General features: G+C 42.1%; 1 protein-coding gene across 11 annotated transcripts in view; it reads left to right on the top strand.

Annotated features, from left to right (window-relative positions):
* The window catches only part of LOC101469991 (uncharacterized), a 108,382-nt gene that overhangs the window by 59,260 nt on the left and 27,038 nt on the right, over positions 1-22,084 (top strand). For 10 of the 11 annotated variants that reach the window (XM_012924036.4, XM_076887890.1, XM_024799549.2 and 7 more), the window contains one exon: positions 1,713-3,185. The exons of the other annotated variant lie outside the window; for it this stretch is intronic. In XM_012924036.4, coding sequence (XP_012779490.3) covers positions 1,713-3,185 — 1,473 coding nt within the window. The remainder of the gene's footprint in view (positions 1-1,712; positions 3,186-22,084) is intronic. 11 annotated transcript variants of the gene reach the window in all.

Below are 22,084 nucleotides of genomic sequence, written 5' to 3'. Positions count from 1 at the left end.
GTACTGTGTGGGTCCTGACAGCTGCTCCACTTTAGCTGTTCTTCTTCAGCTGTGTACCTTTATGTATATACCTGAGATCTAGAAACAAACTGGGCCACCCCTCCTCTCAGCGGACGATGTCCCCGCTGCTCTTGTTAGCACTCCTGTATCTTGCATTCGCCATCCTATCTTTACCGTCTCCCTTCTAGACTGAAATCAGGTTGACTACTGCCATCCATTATAAATGCCCTCTATTACTGAAGCAATGTTAAACTGTGGCACAAAACTAATGGAGTCTGCTTTAGTTACAGTAAAGTGACCTGTGTTTGACCTCCTTTCTGTGGGACCATTAAGCATTCTTCTTGATATTTTTTCCACGTCTTTCTGTGTCTATCATTGTGTGCATGTTGGGCACTTCACTCTAGGTACTACATACTTACATGCACACATTCTCATGTGCCTGCACAAAGCTATGTCGTTTGCTACTAGCTTAATTGTGAGTGTACACAATGTACTTGTCCTCAAGGCTGCTCTGAGTCAGTCGCCCAAAATTAGCCTATTGTCTCCATCCTTTAAGTTGCTCATATACTGCATATAAGTGTGTGTGTGTGTGTGTGTGTGTGTGTGTGTGTGTGTGTGTGTGTGTGTGTTTAATTGTCACTATCAGTCAGTATTACATTAGAAGAAATCTTCAGACTATCACGGCTTGGTTTGGATTACTTTATCCGCTCTGTGTTAAAGTTGTATTATTTCCATTTGTAGCTGATTCTTAGACTCTTCATTAATCCTTCACTGGGCCTCTGTGCAGCTCCACATTTCAACCATTGTCTGAAACAAGTTTGACTGTTTAATTCCCCTCCTCTCCTTTAAATCCAACTTTATTCTGGTTGGCTGCCCCTCACAAGCACAAACTTTAACCAGCTGCTGGGCGGAGCCTGTGTGCTGATATGTGTGTCTGCCATGACCGTATAAAGACTATTTCCAATCACTGACATTATAAAGAAACAACTGTGTGAAACTGAGCATTTGGACTAGTCTGAAACCTTTTTATTTTCTGATTACTTCCAAATAAGCTGAGCTTATTATTTGAAACATAATATTGCCAATATGACCACTGTAAGTAAGTAGATCCTCTTAAAGAATATGAGAACATGCACACTTTCTTCACTAAAGGGCAACAGAAATGAGGCTCTAAATGTTACGCTGTTTGTGTAATCAGTATCCCAGTTATCTTGTGATTTATTTGCCTCTGTGTGATATTTATCTGTCCGTTTTGGTGCATGCTCAATCATCCAGGTAAGGAAATCCCAAAAAGTTGATTCTGTTCATCTGGACGTTTTCCGTGGGAGAAACGTTTCATCCAGTTCACTTCTTCTTCAGCTGAATCCAGATTTCCACTACATTTATGAACAGTACAAACTAGCACCACTGAATGAACAATGGGCTGTGAGGTCAGCTTCGTGATCATTAGTATGAAAATTGTCATGACCATTGATCAACAACCATTGATCAAAGACCACTGATCAATGGCCATGAGTACCTCATACTCCTCGATTCAGAGATGGTCTTTGCTTTTTCACGTAAATGGCCTCCTTGACCCCCGATTCAAACCAACCCTGAATCAACTTTTTGGGCTTTCTCTGTATTGTTTGTTTTAGACTAAGGGAAAAAAGTTAATATGCACATATCTATCTTTACCTACCTTAAACTATGCCCTCTTCACCCACAACAAGGTGCCTTAGGCTGGCCAGACCAGGCTGGCTGCCTGTCGACAGACCTCCCTTTTACTCCAAGTGTCACCACAGTGATTGCTCGACATGCCAGCCATCTTGCAGCCAGCCCTGAGGACCCACCTGACAGTTGGCCTAGCCGTGAGAGCGCTGCCTATGCTGGAGGCGACGAAAGGGACAGGGATGGATCAGACCGAAAACAAAAGAAGAAGAAGAAAAGACGACAGAAAGATGAGGGATCCTACGAACAACTGGAGAGCAAGGGCCACCCTGAGATGCAAGCACTGGGAGAAAGCACCCGACCAACAGAGGAGTTCTATCATAGGATTGGCCCAAGGAGGGATAAAGCAGAGGGTGGTTGGGAGGAGCAACTTGGGAAGAGTGGAGGCCCAGGGAAGAAGGGGAAGAGCAGAAAGAAGCTTCCAGAGGAGTGGGGAGTGGCAGAACCATTTGTTCCTTCATCTGCTGTGACCTCTAACATTACAGAGGAGGACATGATGGATCTTGGGAGTTCAACTCTGGACAACCTTGAGGCCTACTTGGCAGATGAAGATTCAAGCCAGAGCCCCTGGAAAAAGGAGGTCTACCCAGATGAAGGCTTGGTATCTTCCCCTCTGTCTCAGGATCTTTTCTCCCCAGGAGCTGCTCCCATTAGCCCACTGGTCCTGAACAGTGAGCTGAAAGCCACAGCAGCTCCGTTTACTATGCCCTCTACCACCAACGGCAAATCAGTCGGTTCCTTCCCTGTGGCCCCTCCATGTTGTGACCCATTTGATCTCTTGATGGAAACCGAAAATGCAAGTCTGGGCAACAGCAAAGAGGCTATTTCACCACCCTTTTCTCCAGAGAATGAAGCAGCAGTTGGTAATCTGGTAGACAGCGGCATGTTTGACAACAGCAGTTCTCTCCAGGAATGTTGTGAGCAAGCCACGCCTGAGGCAGACACCTCAGCCTTCAGCCCTGCCACCCAGCCAAGCCCAAATTGTTCCCCTGAAGGTGAGGTGTTAGCCTCAGCACCACCTCTCTCGCCGTCTGATGCTTCATGGGTTCTGAACAGCTCAAATATGAGCAGCAACAGCGATTTATTTAATTTTGCTGACATGGGTGCGCTAGGTCATCCTTTACCCTTAGGCCTAAACTTCGACACCCCAAGCCCAGCACCTCTCCGTTCCCCAAAAACTACGGCACAGGAATTCCAAGCCAGAGAGCTCAAAGAAGGCAAATCATCCCCAAAACAATCCAAGAAACCACGCTCTTCATCTTCTTCATCCTCTGTTAAGAGTCCAACCTCCCCAGAAGCTAAAAGGTTCTCTCCAATGGCATCGCCTGTCACCAGCCCCTCTTCCCCTCCATCGGTCCCCCCTCTGGCAGTTCCAGGATCTGGTCTTAATCCTGCAGCTAAGCCCTTCTTTCCCAGCTTTGCTGATCCCATGGAAGAACCAGCTGTGGCCAATCAAGATGTTCCTCTCGTTGAAGGTTGGTTGTAGTCACCCCTGGACAACGTAGAAATACATAAAGTAACTAAAACATGTAGACAAATGGTTGCCATGCATGTTGCAATCCAGCTTGGGTACTTCCCATATTTGAAACTGACGTCCGATAGATCTTGAGCAGAACTGATTGCTTGGGTGTATTATATTCATCAAGGGTTATGTCAATCATTACACCCATTCGTTCTGTTTTCTTGCATGGATACATTTGTCTAAAGACTTGGCTGAGGCTTGCTGGCTGTTTTTGAGTGACTAACGCATGGATTGAAGTGTTGACCAACAGGGCTGTGGATTGCCTTGACTCTAAAGGGATGTTTGGGTTTCATTGCAGTGGGATCGTATAAGGTATTAATCAGTACTCGAAGCCAAACGGTCAGTGTAACTGTAAGCTATATTTAGAGTGTTTTCAGGACTCAACACTACTACTAGACACAAGTTTCCTGAAGCCATCACCTCTCTATCTTAACAGCAATAAGTACTTTGACAAAGACAGCACTGTTACCTTGCAGAAGACAGAGTTGCTCATTTAGCGGGGCCTCATCTTTGATGTTTTAAACACCTACAGTACGTATACGCTTTGCATCTCCTAACTGGGAAGAAGCTGAATATAATACACTGAGTACGAATCAGCACCTTATACAGAACTACTTAAAAGAAACTGAAACATCCCTTTTATCTGTAGTATCCTGTTCCCAATGATGCACTGCTGAGATGTTCTCATGACTAACAGTGTTGCTGTTGACAGGTGTGACACTACTAACCATTCACAGTCTTCCTTCCTAGCAGCACCAGTAGGTATCTTCACCAAATCAAAACGAAACCTGTACTTTTCTCTTCTGTCCAGGTCTCTGTTAACCCTGTGATCATTATCCCTTTCCTTTGCATCCAGGGGTTATGGTGTCACGCTGTCTTCTTTTCCCTGCATCCAGTTAACTCTGTTTTCCTCACTACTGTAGCTGCCTGTCTTTGTTGGAAAATAAAAGCAGGTGTCCTGTTTTTTCACTAAAGGTGTTACGCAATAACAATTCTTACCCCGTCTCCTTGAAGTATAACGGTTCCAAAAGGCCAAACTGTAATTGTTAATTTTGTTGATTTTATTTTCCATGTTCTGTGATGATTGTTGCCTCGGCGGGTTCTCCATCATAGGTAAGTCCTGTTCTAAGTCCTCCTGTGGTTTTGTCTCTCTGTTGTTGTTTTGTGCGGTGTTGTTGAAGCACACATTTGGGTGCATCAGATTCGTTAACGGCTGTTGCTTCAACCATAATTGAGGTGTCACCAGTGTGCTGCAGTTAAATAAAAACCACCTTCTCATTCTCAGCTTGAAGTCAGGCTTGTTCTTGGAGTTTGCTAATTAGGCTGTTAAAATGGAGAATGTTTTGGCAGCTTATGCACTGTCCTCTTGGCATCATTAGGTCAGGATGTGCAAGGTGCAAAAGCGGGGGGTTACTCCATCCTCTTATTGCCAACCTTTATCTATGGTCAAAAGCCTTGGGGCAGGAAAAAATGCGATGAGGGTGCAGATATATGGCGATAATTAGTGGGCAGCATTAGAAGCTGTGGTGTCCCGCAGATATTTAGGATATAGTTGGCACTGAGCTTCAAGCATATGGTCAAAAAGTTCTGCGAATAGGTCATAAAAATAGAAACCCTTGGTTCGTGTAAATTTGCCCCCTTTCAAGATCTGGACTGCTGCTACCTTGCAGCATGATCTGCATGTTTTTAGGCCGGGTATAGATTAGTTTGAGCTCTGAAACTCAACAGATCAAAGCTTTTGGGCAGTTTTCTGTCAAGTTCACATTTTTAATAAAATACTGTATTTGTAGCAGTGTCACTCAGTAACATGTGACTTGAGTTGCCTGGGGATTAGTCCTGCTTGTGGCAGCCAGGAAGTGACTTGTTTTAACGTACCTGGATTTTAGAAAAAGTGTAACTTTAATAGGGAAAGAGTTTCCAGCCCACTGGGGCAGGCTTGTTTTTACAGCAGCCAGATGAGGAGTTGAAATAAAATGCACTGACGCTGCTGCTTTTGTGTGTGGGTGTGTGCATGCAGCCTCCATGTGTGTTTGTCTCCCATTAAAGTGTATATCTAAATTTAGGCATACGTGCATGTGGCTCTGTGTTTGTGTGTGCAGGTTTCTGCTTTCTGAGACGAGCTAAAGTGTTCTTTGTGTGCTGCTGTGATTTATGGAGATTCAGAGTTGCAGAGGATTCATTTCCTTGTCCTTCCTTTCCTGTCTCTGCCTCCTGTCGGAGGCTGTAATGAGGACTGAAGTAGCCTTCAGCTCGCAACAGGAACAGTACAGTGTTGAACCTAGCTATTAAGCTGCTTTGATCAATGCCTTCCCACCACACACACACACACACACACACACACACACACACATTGAAACATTGTGAGTGCTTATTGCGTTCTGTTTGTGTTTCGTTTCATTAGTTGTGTCTGTGTGTGATATTTGCTTGGTATTCCCGATGCTAGATATCCATATATTTGTGTTGTTGTTTTGAAAGCTTGTAACCAGCATGCACTGCTGAAATGCAAGACAAGTAACAGCATTAAATGTCCAGCATCAGATTAAGCTTGCATGAGTCCCTGTGCATGCATTGGTAGATACGGCTGCGGGTGTGGCGTGCGTGCTCGAGTTATTGCACATACATGAATAAAGTCAGCTTTTTATTTCCAAAAACAGCTGATGGGAAGGTGAGAGCAGGTGATGAGTTTTTGTACTTTATTGTAATCAAAGTCACATGATGAAATCGTGTTATAACCCATGAAAAATGTTTCATGTCATTGGACTGAAGAGTCCGTGTGGCTGTTTGTTTGAGGTGTGCACAACTCAAGTACACTGTCAAACACCAGGGTTCCCAACAGGACACAAACAACATTAAGGACTGCCTTAAAGGGCTTAATGAGTGTGGAGAAAGTATTCCGATTTGTGTTGCACTTCTTGGATGAAATTGTTCAAGTTGTTACCTCCTGGATTTGGCAGCATGGACGCCTCCGATTTACTCAGCAGTATGTAGTGGTGGTTGAGTCTGGAGCATGCATGAGGCCTTAGAAGCATAGCGAAGCATTAGCGAAGACTTGGAGCCGGCAGTGGTCGCTATGGCTCGTCGGATTACGGCAGTCAAGGAGCTTCACACATTGCCTGGTAAAATCCAGAGAGCTGAAGGAGTTTCATGAGGAGGAAGATGTACAGGAGCCTATAGCACCACCTCCTCAGCCAGAGGAACAGGGCTGGCATGCCCAACCTTTGTTCCCTGCGAGGAGCTTGGCTGTGAGGAAAGGAAAGAGTAAGCCCCAGAAACCGCTAAACGCAGCAGCCCAGTCCAGTGAGAGTTTCCTCACGAGTGTCCCCAGAATGAGGTTGACTATCGTAACAGGTTGTCATGTCTTTTATTCAGGCCAGTGCCTCTATATGTGTTTTTGCTGTGGGTGATATGAATGTGGATGTATCAAACAGTAGCTCTAGTAGTGCTTTCGCCTGATAATAGCTACACCCATAGCAGTGAGGCATGGCACACAACATCACTGTACCTGCACAGCTGAGGCCATGACTCTGTAGAGTCTATGAGTATTAGTTATGAGCTTGTTTTTACTGAGCATGTGCCGTCATCTCTAAATTTAGGCAATGTTGCCCTTCCAGCTTATTGCATGGAAAAGTAGACTGGCTGGGTAAGGTTGAGCTACATCCTGGTGCATGTAATGATGTCAGCTGTATAAACCCCAACATGGGGCTGAGTTTTGTTCTTTATATGAAAATATTGTGGAGTCCTTACTTGTGTAAGACTGAAATGTGCTGAACCAGGTTGGAATGAGAGCTTCATGCTGAGGCCAGAAGGTCTTTAAAGCTAGGGCGGAGTCAGGGAGGCATAAATATGTTCCTCTGTTTAAATATGAGAAAAGCACAAATGATAATTTAAGTATATGTTTTAAAAGGAATGAAGACACTGTGAGATCTCAATCCCTGGCAAACAATGGTGAACAAGTTTGTCAATGATTTCTAGAAAGTAATCAAAAGAATGAGTGATGTTACAACATCCACCAGCTAATATTGATGGTGTTAGTGGTTCGGAGGAAATGACTCGAATGTGGCAGAAACATCTCTGCGATCTGTATGACTGTGCCGGCGTCCCAGCTTTGGACAGGGTGAAACTGATAATAAGGAAGATGTTACAGTTTCTTCAGAAGAAATTTATGACGCAAATAGAACATTAAAGACAAAAGGCCACGTGGGATGGATCAGACATCTGCTGAACATTTGGAATTTGCTCAATTCTATCAGCTATGTTAGCACCCAACATAAAAGACAAAGCTGACCAAATAAGCAGCAGGGATAACTATCGGCCCATCTATTATGTTGTTCAAGGCCTTTGAAAGGACTATTTTACGTTTTGTCTTGACCTCTGAAAACCAGTTTGTTTTTAAATCTGTGCCTTTCTGTAAATGTTCTCTTGCTATGGACCCTTGTATGTCTTTAACAAAGTGAACTAACTAACCAACGCTATGGATGTGTTGTTTCCAGTGTGCACACAAAGGCAAAGATTGAGTGCAGCTGGCTATGTCTTCCCTCTTTTTGTAATGAGATCCTTTGTGTGTTCCCAGGGGTGGATCTTTGTCACCAAGAGTGGTATTTAAGTCTTATACCAAAGATACGAAGGCATGTGGAGCACAATAAAGAACGAGGAGAAAGATGTTGTAGGATTACAGAGTAGAGCATGTGGAGTCGGATAAGAACCTGATTTTGGATGAAATCAAGAGCAGAGCAGGGACAGAAACAGGAAAAGAATAAGAAGGCAGAGGAAGAGGAGGTGCCGGGGTACGGTGTACTGTAACCTCAGTGTATTTCTGTTAAAATTATTTTTATATCTTTTAAGAATTTAATGTATTGACTAGCTGTGCCACTAACTCACAAAAACCCGGTTAGCCAAGTATAGCCAGCTTTCCAAGAGTCAAAAAGACATTCTGGGCTCGTACAACCTTCTGAAAGGGGTCACTTCAGTTTCTCGGCAATGTAAGAGGAGCCAAAGCTCAGGACCTAGTTTCAGATTCCTCTTTTCAATTTTGTTTCTCCACCACCTCCAAGCTTACCTAGAAAAAGTCGAAGCAGGCCAAAATAACTGGGAGGGACATTCAGGCCACATCACAACAACACCTTCCCTCCTCTCCCACCCATACTCTCTCAGACAGACTGAAAACACAGGTGCCTTCTGGGATAAAGAGCACAAACATACCACTGCTGTGGCTCTGTCTCCCAGCATAGACATGTACAGTACACAAATGACTCATCAAGCTATTTAAAGACAACACTAATCCTCAAAAGGCAGACGGGCAGGCGTAACTGTACTGTATCAGCAGTCTATTTTTACCACATAGTGCTTTTCACTGTTGTTTAGCTCTGTTTCATTAGAGCGCAGGCTGTTAGATGGTAACCCAGAAGGGACATTCGCAGAGTATGGCCCTACGGACCAGGGTGAGCTAATGTCTTTTGACAGTTTTGGGGGAAGTGTTAGGATTTGCCTCGTTGGCCCCACTGTAGGAGTCGACAGCAAACACTAAGACAAAAAAGCAAGTCACTTCCAGGTTGGTTCATCAACAGAGTCACAAAGAACAGCTTTAAACCCCATGCAGAGATGGCTTCAGGCCACTAGTGTGGGCTGTGCTTCAGATTTAATACAATTTGATATTGGCTTTTTAAAAAGACTGCACATCTACTATTCTTGTTTCTGTGACTCAACTAGATTTTTACTATTTTTTTGACAAAGTCAGACATGAATGATACTTTCCAATTAAAATTCATTTGCTTTCACATAAGGCCCTTTTTAGGAATAATGCTAAACTTGCAACTTGCCTACACAAACTAACTATAGATGTATATCGCAGTAAACTTGCGCAGTAAACGCAATGGATTTTGCACATGTTGCAATTTAAGTACAAAAACACACTGGTGAGGGAACAAATACAACATGCTGGTAACGAAGTCCTGGGCTCACTGTAATGCCACATTTTAGGGAACTTGCAGATGCACTTAGTGAAAGTAAACAGTTTAGCAAGAAAACCAGATTAATGTTGATTTGGTTAGAGTTCAGTCTGAGACCCAAATGCTGATCCATGAATAAAAATAGATTACATTTTAATGCAATAAAATAGGCATCATTTAACATTTCAGTCACAAATAATAGATGCATCCATACAGTCCATCCAACCTTTTTTGTATTTCATATGTAATGATTACCGTATTTTCTGCACTATAAGGCTCACTTAAAATCCTTTAATTTTCTCAAAAATCAACAGTGTGCTTTATGTATGAATTCTGGTTGTGCTTACTGACCTCGAACCGATTTTATGTGTAAAAATCAAAAATCTGTCAACAATGTTTTAGTACGACTTTGGTAGCTATGAAGCCGCACCGCTTGATGGATGGTCGGAGCATTACGGCTGCCACAGTCAGGAGCCTCACGGAGTAATCTGGGTCCTAAACTCCATAAACTTCAGGTCCCAAAGTCAAACAATCACTGCAGCATCACTGAGAGTTAAAAACTGTCTAAATTCTTTCACCTTTAATAAAATGATCAGCGTTCTGCTTTACCAGGTGTAACAATTAAGTTTAACATCCAGGCATCCATGAAAACAGAATTTATGACATTTAACAGAGTTAGAAGTTAGCAGGAAGCTAGCTCACTAGTTTCCACCTAAACATGATATAGCATGTTCTGACTGAGATTTCTAAAGCATTCAAACGTACAGCTCTGCTATCACTTCCAGCATAAATGAAGACAGAAAACTAAACAGCAGTGACGTTTGTAGGGTTACTGAAGTTTGGCTAGCTGCTATATAATGATGTGTTATGTGATCGCTAGCAACACAGCTATGTTAGCATAACATAAACAGTGAAGCTGGAGGATGAATGCTAACTTTTTTCACTCACTAATGTGAGGATTCCCGATGGTGCAATCGCAGGATGCTGTAAACGGACCAAACTTCAGTCAGGAGAACAACTGAGATAATCCATCCACAATACGAGGTTAGTCATTAATATACTGCAGCAACATGGGAATAGAGCAGCTGCAGAGAATTCAGCATTAATGAATCAATGGTACAGAAGTGGAGGAAGCAAGAAGAATGAGTTGAGTAAAGTTTGACTTATCTGACTGTTTTGTTTCACTTAATGAACCTTATGGTCTGAAAAATTCGGTACAAGATTACCTGCTTCGCTGCACAGAGATTTATCCATCCCAGAATTCAATTCATATTTTTTATACAGCGTCAAATCACAACAACAGTCGCCTCAAGGTGCTTTATATTGTAAGGTAGATCCTACAATAATACATACAGAGAAAAACCCAACAATCATATGAGCAGCACTTTGGCAACAGTGGGAAGGAAAAACTCCCTTTTATGATTGTATAGTCATTTAATTTCATGGCCCACTGAACATTTTAAAATATTTCTTGTTCATGTTACTAAGAAGGTCAATGTTGTTAATTTAGCAAATCCTTTTTCATTGTTATTGTTTTCATCTGTGGTATCTTCCATAGTATGACATTGGATTTGGAATTTGGATGTATGAGTGTATGCGTCTGTCAAGAGACACGAGAGAAAAGTTGACAGGAACGTCTGACTTTCCTAAAATTAAATCGGTTCAAATTCTTTAAAGTTACTGAGCAGATCTTGGCCTCTGTCCATGGTGCTGAACCTCCACATGGAGGGAGCCAGCTGTCAAGCCTGTGTTCCATTACCTTCAGCCTGTCAATGCTCCATTACTCACTGTTATAATTATCCCTTCAGATAAGAGGCACCTTTGTTTCAGAAGTTGTAATTATTTCAGAGGGTTGTGAAATGTAATCTGGAGTTTTTGCTTTGGCCTGACAGAATAACCTTGAACTATATAGAACATATAATTAATGTCTTTTGCTCACTTCCAAAAGTTTTCCGCTTTAAAAAAGTTGACCTGATTTCCAGGGTAATAGAGCCACTTCATGCTTAGGTGGCAGAAAAGTTTTCTTTAAAAAGGCAGGCCTGTATAGGACAGTGTGTTATATGTTGGTGTCCAGTTCATTCAGCTTTGCAGGGGAGGACAAATGAGTTTAATGTAGAACGTTGGGATGTTAGTCCACGAGTGTCTATAAACTCAGGTCCTCTCTTTCTAAAAGTCGCACTGAACCACATGAGAGTTCTGTGTGTGCTCAACAGCTGCTGAATGCAGATGAATGTAAAATAAATGTTTAAACAAAAGCATCTGAAAGCCTAAGATTCTCCTGGCAGGCAGACAGAATTCAGAGAGACTACGAGAAAAGAAAATGACAGGAGACTGACAGATGTAAGACAGAGCATGGTCCAGAAAGACAGGACATGGACAGAGGCAAGGAAAAAGATCGACAGGGAAGCAAATAGGTAAAGAAATACACGAGGTTTTGTCAGGAATACATTTATGGATGCAGAAAAGGAGAAAGGCAAATAAACAGCATGTATATAAACAGGTAAATGGGCAGATATGTAGACTGAGCCCCCGTGTGGTGTCACCCATGTCCAGCAAAAGGCAGACGATAAACTGACCCTAGTGTAACATCATATTTCATGAAATTCCACGGATTTGTAGCAAATAAGCAAATAATCTGTTTTGTCTTTTTTGGCTCCTTAAGCAAAAAGTCTACTTACCTTGTTAAAAAAAAAGTAGAAACTGTGGGGATAAATTTAAAGGTCTAAATGACAGGCAAATATTTCAGATCCAGAGAAATCCATTATTTGTAAGGATGGAGCGGCACCACTGCATACGGCGCTTCTGGGAAAAAATGCTTCTTAGAAAGACCTTTTCCTGAATCGTGACCATAACGATTTCTCCGTTCATCTAACATTTTAAACACAATAACGAGGGCTTTCATATTTGACATGCAATGAATCCAGCGAGTAGACAGGACAAGAAACAATAAGCCAGTCAGTGCTATGTATGGTACCAACACTTGTTAGCAGGAAAAAGGAGCAACCGTTTATATTGACAGGTGCTGTCACTATAGCTAAGACTGCTGTTTGTGTTTGGACTCCTTTGCTTCACAGCCCAGTCAGTCTGCTTGGACCGCTGCACGTTTCCCTTTTGATCCAGGTGGGATATGTCCCTAACAGACGGAGCAAAGTCAAGTACAAAGAACCCTAAAAATCCTGTCAGATATCAGGCAAAGAGCATTCAGCACCAACACTGAAGCTGTTCTGGAGGCTAACCTTTAACCTTCAGTCAAGATCACCCTACTTATTAAAACAGGATCCTTTGATTGAAAAGATGCAACATTCCTGTAGCTTCTCCTGCCTTTATAAGATAACTCTTACACTGAGACGGGTGAGGAAGTGGCACTGTGCACGTCCTTCATCTTCATCCAGCAACAGGTTAAATAGTCCAGATCATTTAATACAACTTTGTTTAAACTTCATTAAATAGAAATGTGAAAAATAAATGGATACAAGCTTAAGTTGAAGACTTGTTAAGTTGTAACGAAGCATCATGCTAATTTGATACTTCAGTATTTCACTTCATCTCGATTTCCTCTCCTTGAAATGGTCACACAGACGTTTGCTAATCTTGAGTTACTTCTTAAAACTGGATTTTAAATGGAGGGAATGTAAGATGTCAATGAAAGTCATCGTTTTTTAAAGGTTTCATTGGCAGAAAGGTAGACATAGACAGACAGAGACACTGGCTCTGGGGGAGGGACAACAGGAAGCATAAGAACTGATCGGGCAGTTGCCATAAAGGTTGAGGATCAGGTATTGTTGTAGTCAAAGCACTCAACAAAAACCAACACTGACGAGACGTTTTGATGGTATGGTTTTTGTCAGTTACAAAGACAGAATTATGACATTGCCTGTTGAATTGTTCCGTTGCTTTATTGGACAAGGTCTCCTTTTTGCTGCCATTTTGCCGAATTACCAACAAGAGCCTCAGGTCACCAGAGAACATTTTACAACGTTTGTCTGTGGAACAAACAAACAGAAAACACAACACAGTGCTTGATGTGAACTGTAAAAGCTCAGAAACAGTCAGAACCTTTTTCTGTATCCTAGCTATGCAGAAGAAGTAAACAGGGCAGCTTTTCTCCCACAATGGCATCAAAAATCAGTTTGGTTGACAGCATCAAGATGCACACATTCTGCATGTGCAAAGTTCCTGGCATCACACTGAGATGTTGAAGTCTTTCAGCTCTGACAGTTACCTGTGACAGTCAAAGGTACGAGGATAATCTTCCTACAGCCTGAAAGAGCGTGATGCTAAAGTAGCTGTTGCCTTTTTCACTTGCGACTGCCTGATTAGTGTCTGACTCTGACACCAACTAATCCAGACTGGAGGGCTGAGGTTAAAGTCAGGCTGGTTTTGACTAATGACACCAAACAACAGAAACAGCAGGCTAGCAAACCGAGCAAATCCACATCCAGTCAGTTTTCTTTCTATTTAATTTGTATCATAGCTTCCAAATGTGCCACAGTTCCCAGGCCTGTAACTTCTTATGATATCATGCTATCTAGGAATCCAGTGCCCTTTAAAGCAGATTACATGTATCTGTGAAAATCAAACCTTTGCTGTAGCCATAGTTTTTCCAAGTATGACAGCGTTTTAAATAAATTACACTTTGGTAGTTTGGTAAATAGCAGCTCGCTTTTTATTAAATTGACTGTTTTTCCTGTGTGGATGACAGAAAAACATTGTTTTACTGGTGTTGTGACTCTGGGCACAGTTTCCACACATTTCCACAGAATGCTCGTTCCACTTGATTTAAAGGATAAATATCCCCGTGCTAAAAACTTTGATATGTGGTGTATATGAATAAAAGCTCGTAACATCCAGCAGATAATATCTTTAGGCACGTTTATCAAAGAGAGGATGTTTATTAATGACCAACAAACTCCAGCAGTGATGTAGTAAGGAGTTAATTCACTGTTGGACGTCCTCGTCATTCATTAAGAATTATCTGTAATTTCTGAAGTGTATAAAAAACCAAAAACAGCACTGATAGGATGTTGGTGGTAAAGATACTCAAACTTGGGTTTTGATCCAACCTCCAGCTTTCTAGAAATCCACATTCTGTCCGTACATTTGCTACAGCCTCACATCATTTAAATGCCACGAATGCCGGAGAGATTCATCGGTTTTCAGCAGATTTTGAAAACTGGCTTCATGAGTAAATCGAGGATAACGTGACAGACGTGGCACTCCTTATTAATAATAACAAATTGGAATGTGACATTTTCCTGTCACTGTGTGTTCTGTGGATGTGTTCAGTCTCTCAGCGTCGTGGATCTGCATTGAGTTTGGTTAAAATCTGCACCGCTGTCCATCTAGGCTGAAGAGCTGCATCGCCTCTGGGTCCGTGTAGGCAGGAGGAGCAGGAAACTGCCTTTGGGTGTGCTGTAGATGTCTTAGGACGTCTTGTGTGTTTAAAGCGTATATGAATATACATATCTGAGAAAGCCAGAGGGAGTTACTGGATGTGGCTGAAACAGCCGAGGGCGTCGGATTCAGATTCTGCATTATGAATGACAACTTTACAGGGAGTGCAGAATTATTAGGCAAATGAGTATTTTGTCCACATCATCCTCTTCATGCATGTTGTCTTACTCCAAGCTCTATAGGCTCGAAAGCCTACTACCAATTAAGCATATTAGGTGATGTGCAACTCTGTAATGAGAAGGGGTGTGGTCTAATGACATCAACACCCTATATCAGGTGTGCATAATTATTAGGCAACGTCCTTTCCTTTGGCAAAATGGGTCAAAAGAAGGACTTGACAGGCTCAGAAAAGTCAAAAATAGTGAGATATCTTGCAGAGGGATGCAGCAGTCTCAAAATTGCAAAGCTTCTGAAGCGTGATCATCGAACAATCAAGCGTTTCATTCAAAATAGTCAACAGGGTCGCAAGAAGCGTGTGGAAAAACCAAGGTGCAAAATAACTGCCCATGAACTGAGAAAAGCCAAGCGTGCAGCTGCCAAGATGCCACTTGCCACCAGTTTGGCCATATTTCAGAGCTGCAACATCACTGGAGTGCCCAAAAGCACAAGGTGTGCAATACTCAGAGACATGGCCAAGGTAAGAAAGGCTGAAAGACGACCACTACTGAACAAGACACACAAGCTGAAACGTCAAGACTGGGCCAAGAAATATCTCAAGACTGGTTTTTCTAAGGTTTTATGGACTGATGAAATGAGAGTGAGTCTTGATGGGCCAGATGGATGGGCCCGTGGCTGGATTGGTAAAGGGCAGAGAGCTCCAGTCCCACTCAGAAGCAAGGTGGAGGTGGAGTACTGGTTTGGGCTGGTATCATCAAAGATGAGCTTGTGGGGCCTTTTCGGGTTGAGGATGGAGTCAAGCTCAACTCCCAGTCCTACTGCCAGTTTCTGGAAGACACCTTCTTCAAGCAGTGGTACAGGAAGAAGTCTGCATCCTTCAAGAAAAACATGATTTCCATGCAGGACAATGCTCCATCACACGCGTCCAAGTACTCCACAGCGTGGCTGCAAGAAAGGGTATAAAAGAAGAAAAACTAATGACATGGCCTCCTTGTTCACCTGATCTGAACCCCATTGAGAACCTGTGGTCCATCATCAAATGTGAGATTTACAAGGAGGGAAAACAGTAGGGCTGCTCGATTATGGCAAAAATGATAATCACGATTATTTTCACTGAAATTGAGATCACGATTATTTGACGATATTTATTTAACCCTTTAAGACCTACCATAGAACCAAGTCCGCCAGAGCTTATATTATTTTTTTACATGCTGTAGTGCCATTTGTGGGAGCATTTCAAGTTGCTATACATCAATACAACTGTTATAGCCCATATTTTAATAATATGTATGCATTAAGTCCATAGTAATTACATAAATTGCAAAAAAGTGCAATAAACTACAAAAAAAATTGAAAATCGCTTTTGTTTTGTTTACATATATTTCTACTTGGAGAAATTTAAGAGGCTTATCCCTCAAAACTTTAAATACAATAAAGTTGCAAAAAATAGTTTCCCACCACAGGAAATTTATTTTGAGTGTCTTCATAGTTTTATTTTGGAGATACAGCAATTTTTATATACTGCAGGAAAAACAAAAAACAATCCTATGATGCAAATTTGCAAAGAAAACAGCATGTGCATCATTTCACTGTGGGAAGTGTTACGAACAGCTGATCGGATCACAAAGCGTGTTTCTGGAATATTATGTTTTTGTTCCTGCAAGCGCTTTTTATGCAGTTTTTGCAAAGCTATATGTGGAACGAAACCGTGACCGAGGACAAGCTGATGGCATCAGATGTAAGTACAACTCCTCCGGTTTCATATGCAAAACAAATTATTGCGCTAGCTTACACGGTTCCGGTTCTACAGGGATTTAAAAATAGTTACACAAAACGGAGCGTGCTGCTCTGACCGGCTTTAAAGGTTTAACAATGACTTTAAAAAATAATATAAAATAGTGCGCAACACCACTGAAGTTTTTTTTTTTAAACTCTCTTTTCAGCCAACGGCAGTCACTCTCCAAATAACTTCTGCTTAGCTTTCCGAGCTTCCCTCGGGTCCTCTTAATCAGCGGTCTCCAACCTTTTTTGCGCCACGGACGGTTTATGCCCGACAATATTTTCACGGACCGGCCTTTAAGGTGTCGCGGATAAATGAGGGAGGGGCTAATAATCGGCTCAGTCATTTTTAATGATCGTTGAAAGCCCAGATCGTAATCGTGATTAAAATTCGATTAATTGAGCAGCCCTAGAAAACAGTACACCTCTCTGAACAGTGTCTGGGAGGCTGTGGTTGCTGCTGCACGCAATGTTGATGGTGAACAGATCAAAACACTGACAGAATCCATGGATGGCAGGCTTTTGAGTGTCCTTGCAAAGAAAGGTGGCTATATTGATCGCTGATTTGTTTTTGTTTTGTTTTTGAATGTCAGAAATGTATATTTGTGAATGTGGAGATGTTATATTGGTTTCACTGGTAAAAATAAATAATTGAAATGGGTATATATTTGTTTTTTGTTAAGTTGCCTAATAATTATGCACAGTAATAGTCAGCTGCACACACAGACATCCCCCTAAAATAGCTAAAACTAAAAACAAACTAAAAACTACTTCCAAAAACATTCAGCTTTGATATTAATGAGTTTTTTGGGTTCATTGAGAACATGGTTGTTGTTCAATAATAAAATTATTCCTCAAAAATACAACTTGCCTAATCATTCTGCACTCCCTGTAGATCAGACACTTAGAGCTGCTTCATGAGTTGCAGGGCCGCTGGTTATGTTGGTACTTAATAAATAGGAATGAAACGCGCTGTCTCTTATGTGCTGTTTAGGGACATTTTCAAAATTGTCCTTTTTTAGATCATTAAGTATTGAGACAAACTTTGAACAGTTACCTGAAGCGTACAGCCTGGTGTAACACGATGGGCTAATTTTAATACAGAAACCCTTTGACAGCTTTTATTAATCAAAGCTTTGCTGTTATATCAACATCTTTACCACCAATAGTTTAGTATAATTTTTATTATTGGGAGCAGTGAAACATGGAGTAATGATTAGGATTGAGCTTGTACACTACCGGTATTATCTTTCATTTGAGACAGAATTGATTTTTCATGGACGTCTATGTCACAGTCCTTATTGGTTTCATGGAGCCAAAGTGATAAGTTCAAAAACAAAAACACCTCATTTAGGCATTGAACAAACTTCATACAGCACTGTCCTGTAGCTCATACTAATCCAGCTGTGCACAAGTATTATTACTTATTATGGACAGTTCAGGAGATGATGTGTACTTACAGTGATCAGTCAGCGCATTAAAACCAACATAGTGTGGCGGGGCGTGGTCTGCAGGGCGTGGTCTGCGGTGCCGCTGCAGGGGAGGCGGACGCACCTGAGCGGCATCCGTAATCACGCCTCGCCAGCGTAAAGAATGAGCCAGCTCCCGAATTGTTGTTGTCGTTGGAGTGTGTGGCTGTGAGCTGCAAAGCTGCAGCCGACTGTGTGTAAAATCAACAGGGTAATAATAAAAGAAGTATGCAGCAAAGCATGTACGTGTGGGCGGGTCTGTTGGGGATCATTTACACCCTGTTTCCACCAAAACAGATTTGGTCTTTTCTGGCTTTGGCATAGGACGAGTGAGCGTCCCACACCAGAGATCCTTGATTAGAGTGGCATCTGTGGCATTTTCAGGTAGGCTAGCAGCTCCACCTTTCAGATTTTCAGTGCAGCTCTTGTATAATTTGGCACATCTCAGCCTTTTCTTTCTCTTCCCTGTCTTTAAGAATGGCTTCCTGACAGCCACTCCAGACCATTTCTGACTTCAGTGAACAGTAGATGGATGCATCCATGGATTTTGTTGATACTTTTAATCTGCTGTAGTTTTTTTAGGCCTGCACACATCCTGATATGTTATCTTTTTGGCTAATAGATCTCGTTTGTACTACTTTAGAGTCAGCTGATTAAATTGGAACAAACTGGAACCAATTGCTCTGAAACTGATCAGGTAAAAGCACTGAACTAAAATGAGTGAAAATTCATCAAATGTCCAAATAAACACTTTGAAAGAGCTTCAAAGAGTCTGGAGGACTATTACACTTTAAAAATTACAAAAGGGTTTGGCTCCTTTGGATGTGAGATTTAAAGGAATGAGGGGTGGCTCGATTCAGATTTTACCCAGTGTCACAAATAAGTCTTCACACTGTCGGTCACAGTTCTGAGAAGAAGAAGAAACGACTATAATCCCCTTAAACAGCGAAACAAAGGACATATTCCCATGTTTTCAGAGCAGTCGGATTTTGCCTGATGCCTGTGATTAATACCAAGACACTGACTGATCTGTTTAACCTGCAGCAACAGGCACAGAAGATTAGTGGAGTGGAGTTCCTTCCCCGTGGTTTCCAGAATATTAATAACGTCCCCCTCCTCGTGCAGACGCACTGTCTTTCACTGCCGTCATCCTCCCTCCATCAGCCCCTGGCTCACCACCATCACTACCAAACACTCCCCCAAACCATTTCTGCCCCAACCCCCCGCTTGGCTGGAGCCAGCAGGCTGATGAAGAAGCCAGTTGCTATAGAAACAAGAGTCAGTTGCTTTGGTGACTAATGTGAAGAAGGGCTACCGAGGAAACAATAGATGTTTAGTGAGAGTCTGGCTGTTGTGATGGGCTGGGAAGGAAATGCGATTGAGCTATAAATAAACTGGACTAAAGACTGTCTCCTTGCATCATCACCGTCTTCACCGACGCCCTGCTGAGATTATTCTCCTCTTCCTCATTATCTGTCATCATCATTCCATCTTTGTATTGCAGTCTGTCAGAGGGGAATTAGCTTACAGAAAATTCCTGGCATATTCAGGTGACTTGAATCCTGCTAATTTCTCACAACAGCTCATGACTAACTTGCATAAAAAGCCATATGTAAAAAAACAAGGCTTTTTGCTTGGAAGTAAACTATATTGTCAAAAGTGTTAGCTCATCTGCTTCAAATGCAAATTAACTTGAGTGACGGTCCATTCCCATCCAACCAAACATTTTTGACCATTTGTGAGATCAGACACCGATGTTGGACGAGGCGATGTTGGACGAGGCGATGTCGGCGACCTTTCAGTTCAATGTTATTTACACAGCGCCAAATCACAGCAAGTCGCCTCAAGGTGCTTTATATTGTAAGGTAGAGCCTACAATAATAAATACAGAGGCAACCCCAACAATCACATGACCCCCTATGAGCAAGACCTTTGGTGACAGTGGGAGGGAAAAACCGGTCTCAGGGAGGGGCGGGGCCATCTGCTGCGACCGGTTGGGGAGCACTGTGCACCTCAGCATCTGCTGACCCCAGTCTGGGATTTTTATCTGGCCTACTGCTTCGTGGCAGAGTGGCTGTTGTTCCCAGTCACTTCCACTCTGTTATAATGCAACTAACACTTGACTGTGGAATATTTCCTAGTGAGGAAATTTCATGACTGGACTTGTTGCACACCTGGTATCCTATAAAGGTACCAGGCTTGAATTCACTGAGAGCCGCCCATTCATTCACAAATGTTGGTAGAAGCAGTCTGCATATGTAGGTGCTTGGTTTTATACCTGTGGCCATGGGCGTGATTGGAACAGGCAATACAGTGTATCTATCATCCACCATGCTACCTGCTAATGTGTCTTTTTTGTAATCACTCCTTAAAGAGTAACTCCATGGTTCAGCCAATGACACTAAAGGGGAGACGTTGCATTAAAATAACAAGAAGAGCTTCCAGCTGACGTGTCGGCATTAGGAGGGAAAACGTGCTGATGCATAATATGCGAGTCTTATACCAAAAGAAGATATTGCATGGTTGCTTTAGCTGACTGAAGACCTCATATGTGACTGGACAGGTGTTAAACGTGAAAAACAGATATATTCAGTGATACTTTGTACCACCTTTCTCTCTGTGGGGTTTCTGTTGCTTCGAAACCTATTTCTACAGAAAAGTTTCGTCACTTTTTATCCAGCTTTTAATTTCCTGGTACATCCACAGCAGACCAGCCTGTGTTAATGTCTGTAATCATCAGATACTGCTACAACACGGAGAACTTCCAACGTCTGATGTCTAAACACCTGCTGGAGTAGATATATGATTTTAAGTTGCCACTGGTTACCAGGCTTCTAGTCCTCTATATGGCCTGAGGGGACAAACGTAAGAGTTGTGCAAGGAAGCAGAACACAAGTGCCGAATGACAGAAACAATATCCTGAATCATACCTCCTGCATGCAGGGCTGTTCGATATAACGATATATATCAGCTGACGATATAAAAACGTCTATCGTTTCATTTTACGCTGTCGTTTGTTTCGTGGTGTCGCAAAATAAACTGTTTACGGGAATATTTGTTCATGGTTCTGATGGTCACTGTAGTGGCTACATTAATTTATTAAAGTTCTCTCTTTCTCTTATATTTAATATAACCACACTACGGACGGACAAGCGCTTGTTTTTATGCGTTGTCGTTAGCAACAACGACGGTAACACCACCGCCTGTCCGCTTATTCCACATAAACCTTTCACAATAAAGCTCAAGATCCTGTTGAGACTTTTCAAAATAAACTGAATCACGTGAAAGATGCAGATTATTTACGGATGAGAAGTAAAAAAAGAGCCGCCAGGTGCTAAAAAATAAACCTTAGAACAGGTTAGAACAGGCTTTTCCCCGCAGCACGCCGTGTAATAAATACTCACAAAGAAAACAGCGTACGTTACAACTTATGTCTAAAAATGTATCGTTTCATGCATCGGCTAAAACACTCGACTCCGGGTAAAGGACGCCCAGCTGGAAACACTTCACGCAAGTCGAAATTCACAGAATTTACAGAAAATGTTTGTGATTTATATCGTTATCAGGACGATAGATGTCTTATATCGGGATATGAGATTTTGGTCGTATCGCACAGCCCTACCTGCATGTATAACTTACTGCTGCGTCTTCAGGTGCAAAGCTTTGTTACGAAACTGAATTGATCCTGTTTTCTGTTGGTCATTTTTATTTTTGCAATGAAACAACGCCCACATGCCGTCTGGCTTGCTGCTGGTAAATTTATTAAACTAGAATGTTTGGATCATCCAACTTTTCTTATGTTTTCAACTAAAAATGTGAGAAGTTTGACCTTTTAACCTGCTTAAGGCCTCATCAGCTAAGCTTCTAGCTAGCACCGCTCTGAGGCTGTTGTCCAGTGTTGACAGATTTGTGGTGCAGATCCAATACTGGTACCATAGTCACAGCAAGAGGACTGTAAGGCACATTGGGATGTTTGCACGTATATGCAGAAAATCTTGAATTGGTGTTTTATTGATCAATCAAAGCTGTTTTCTGTCACTTTCAGTCTGCGTCACTAAAGCCATTCAAACATGCCACTGAGCTGTTTT

The sequence above is a fragment of the Maylandia zebra genome, linkage group LG9 (assembly GCF_041146795.1).
Source record: "Maylandia zebra isolate NMK-2024a linkage group LG9, Mzebra_GT3a, whole genome shotgun sequence".
NCBI lineage: Eukaryota > Metazoa > Chordata > Actinopteri > Cichliformes > Cichlidae > Maylandia > Maylandia zebra.
The sequence above is the reverse complement of the archived record's forward strand: the minus strand, read 5'-3'. Positions and strand labels throughout refer to the sequence as shown.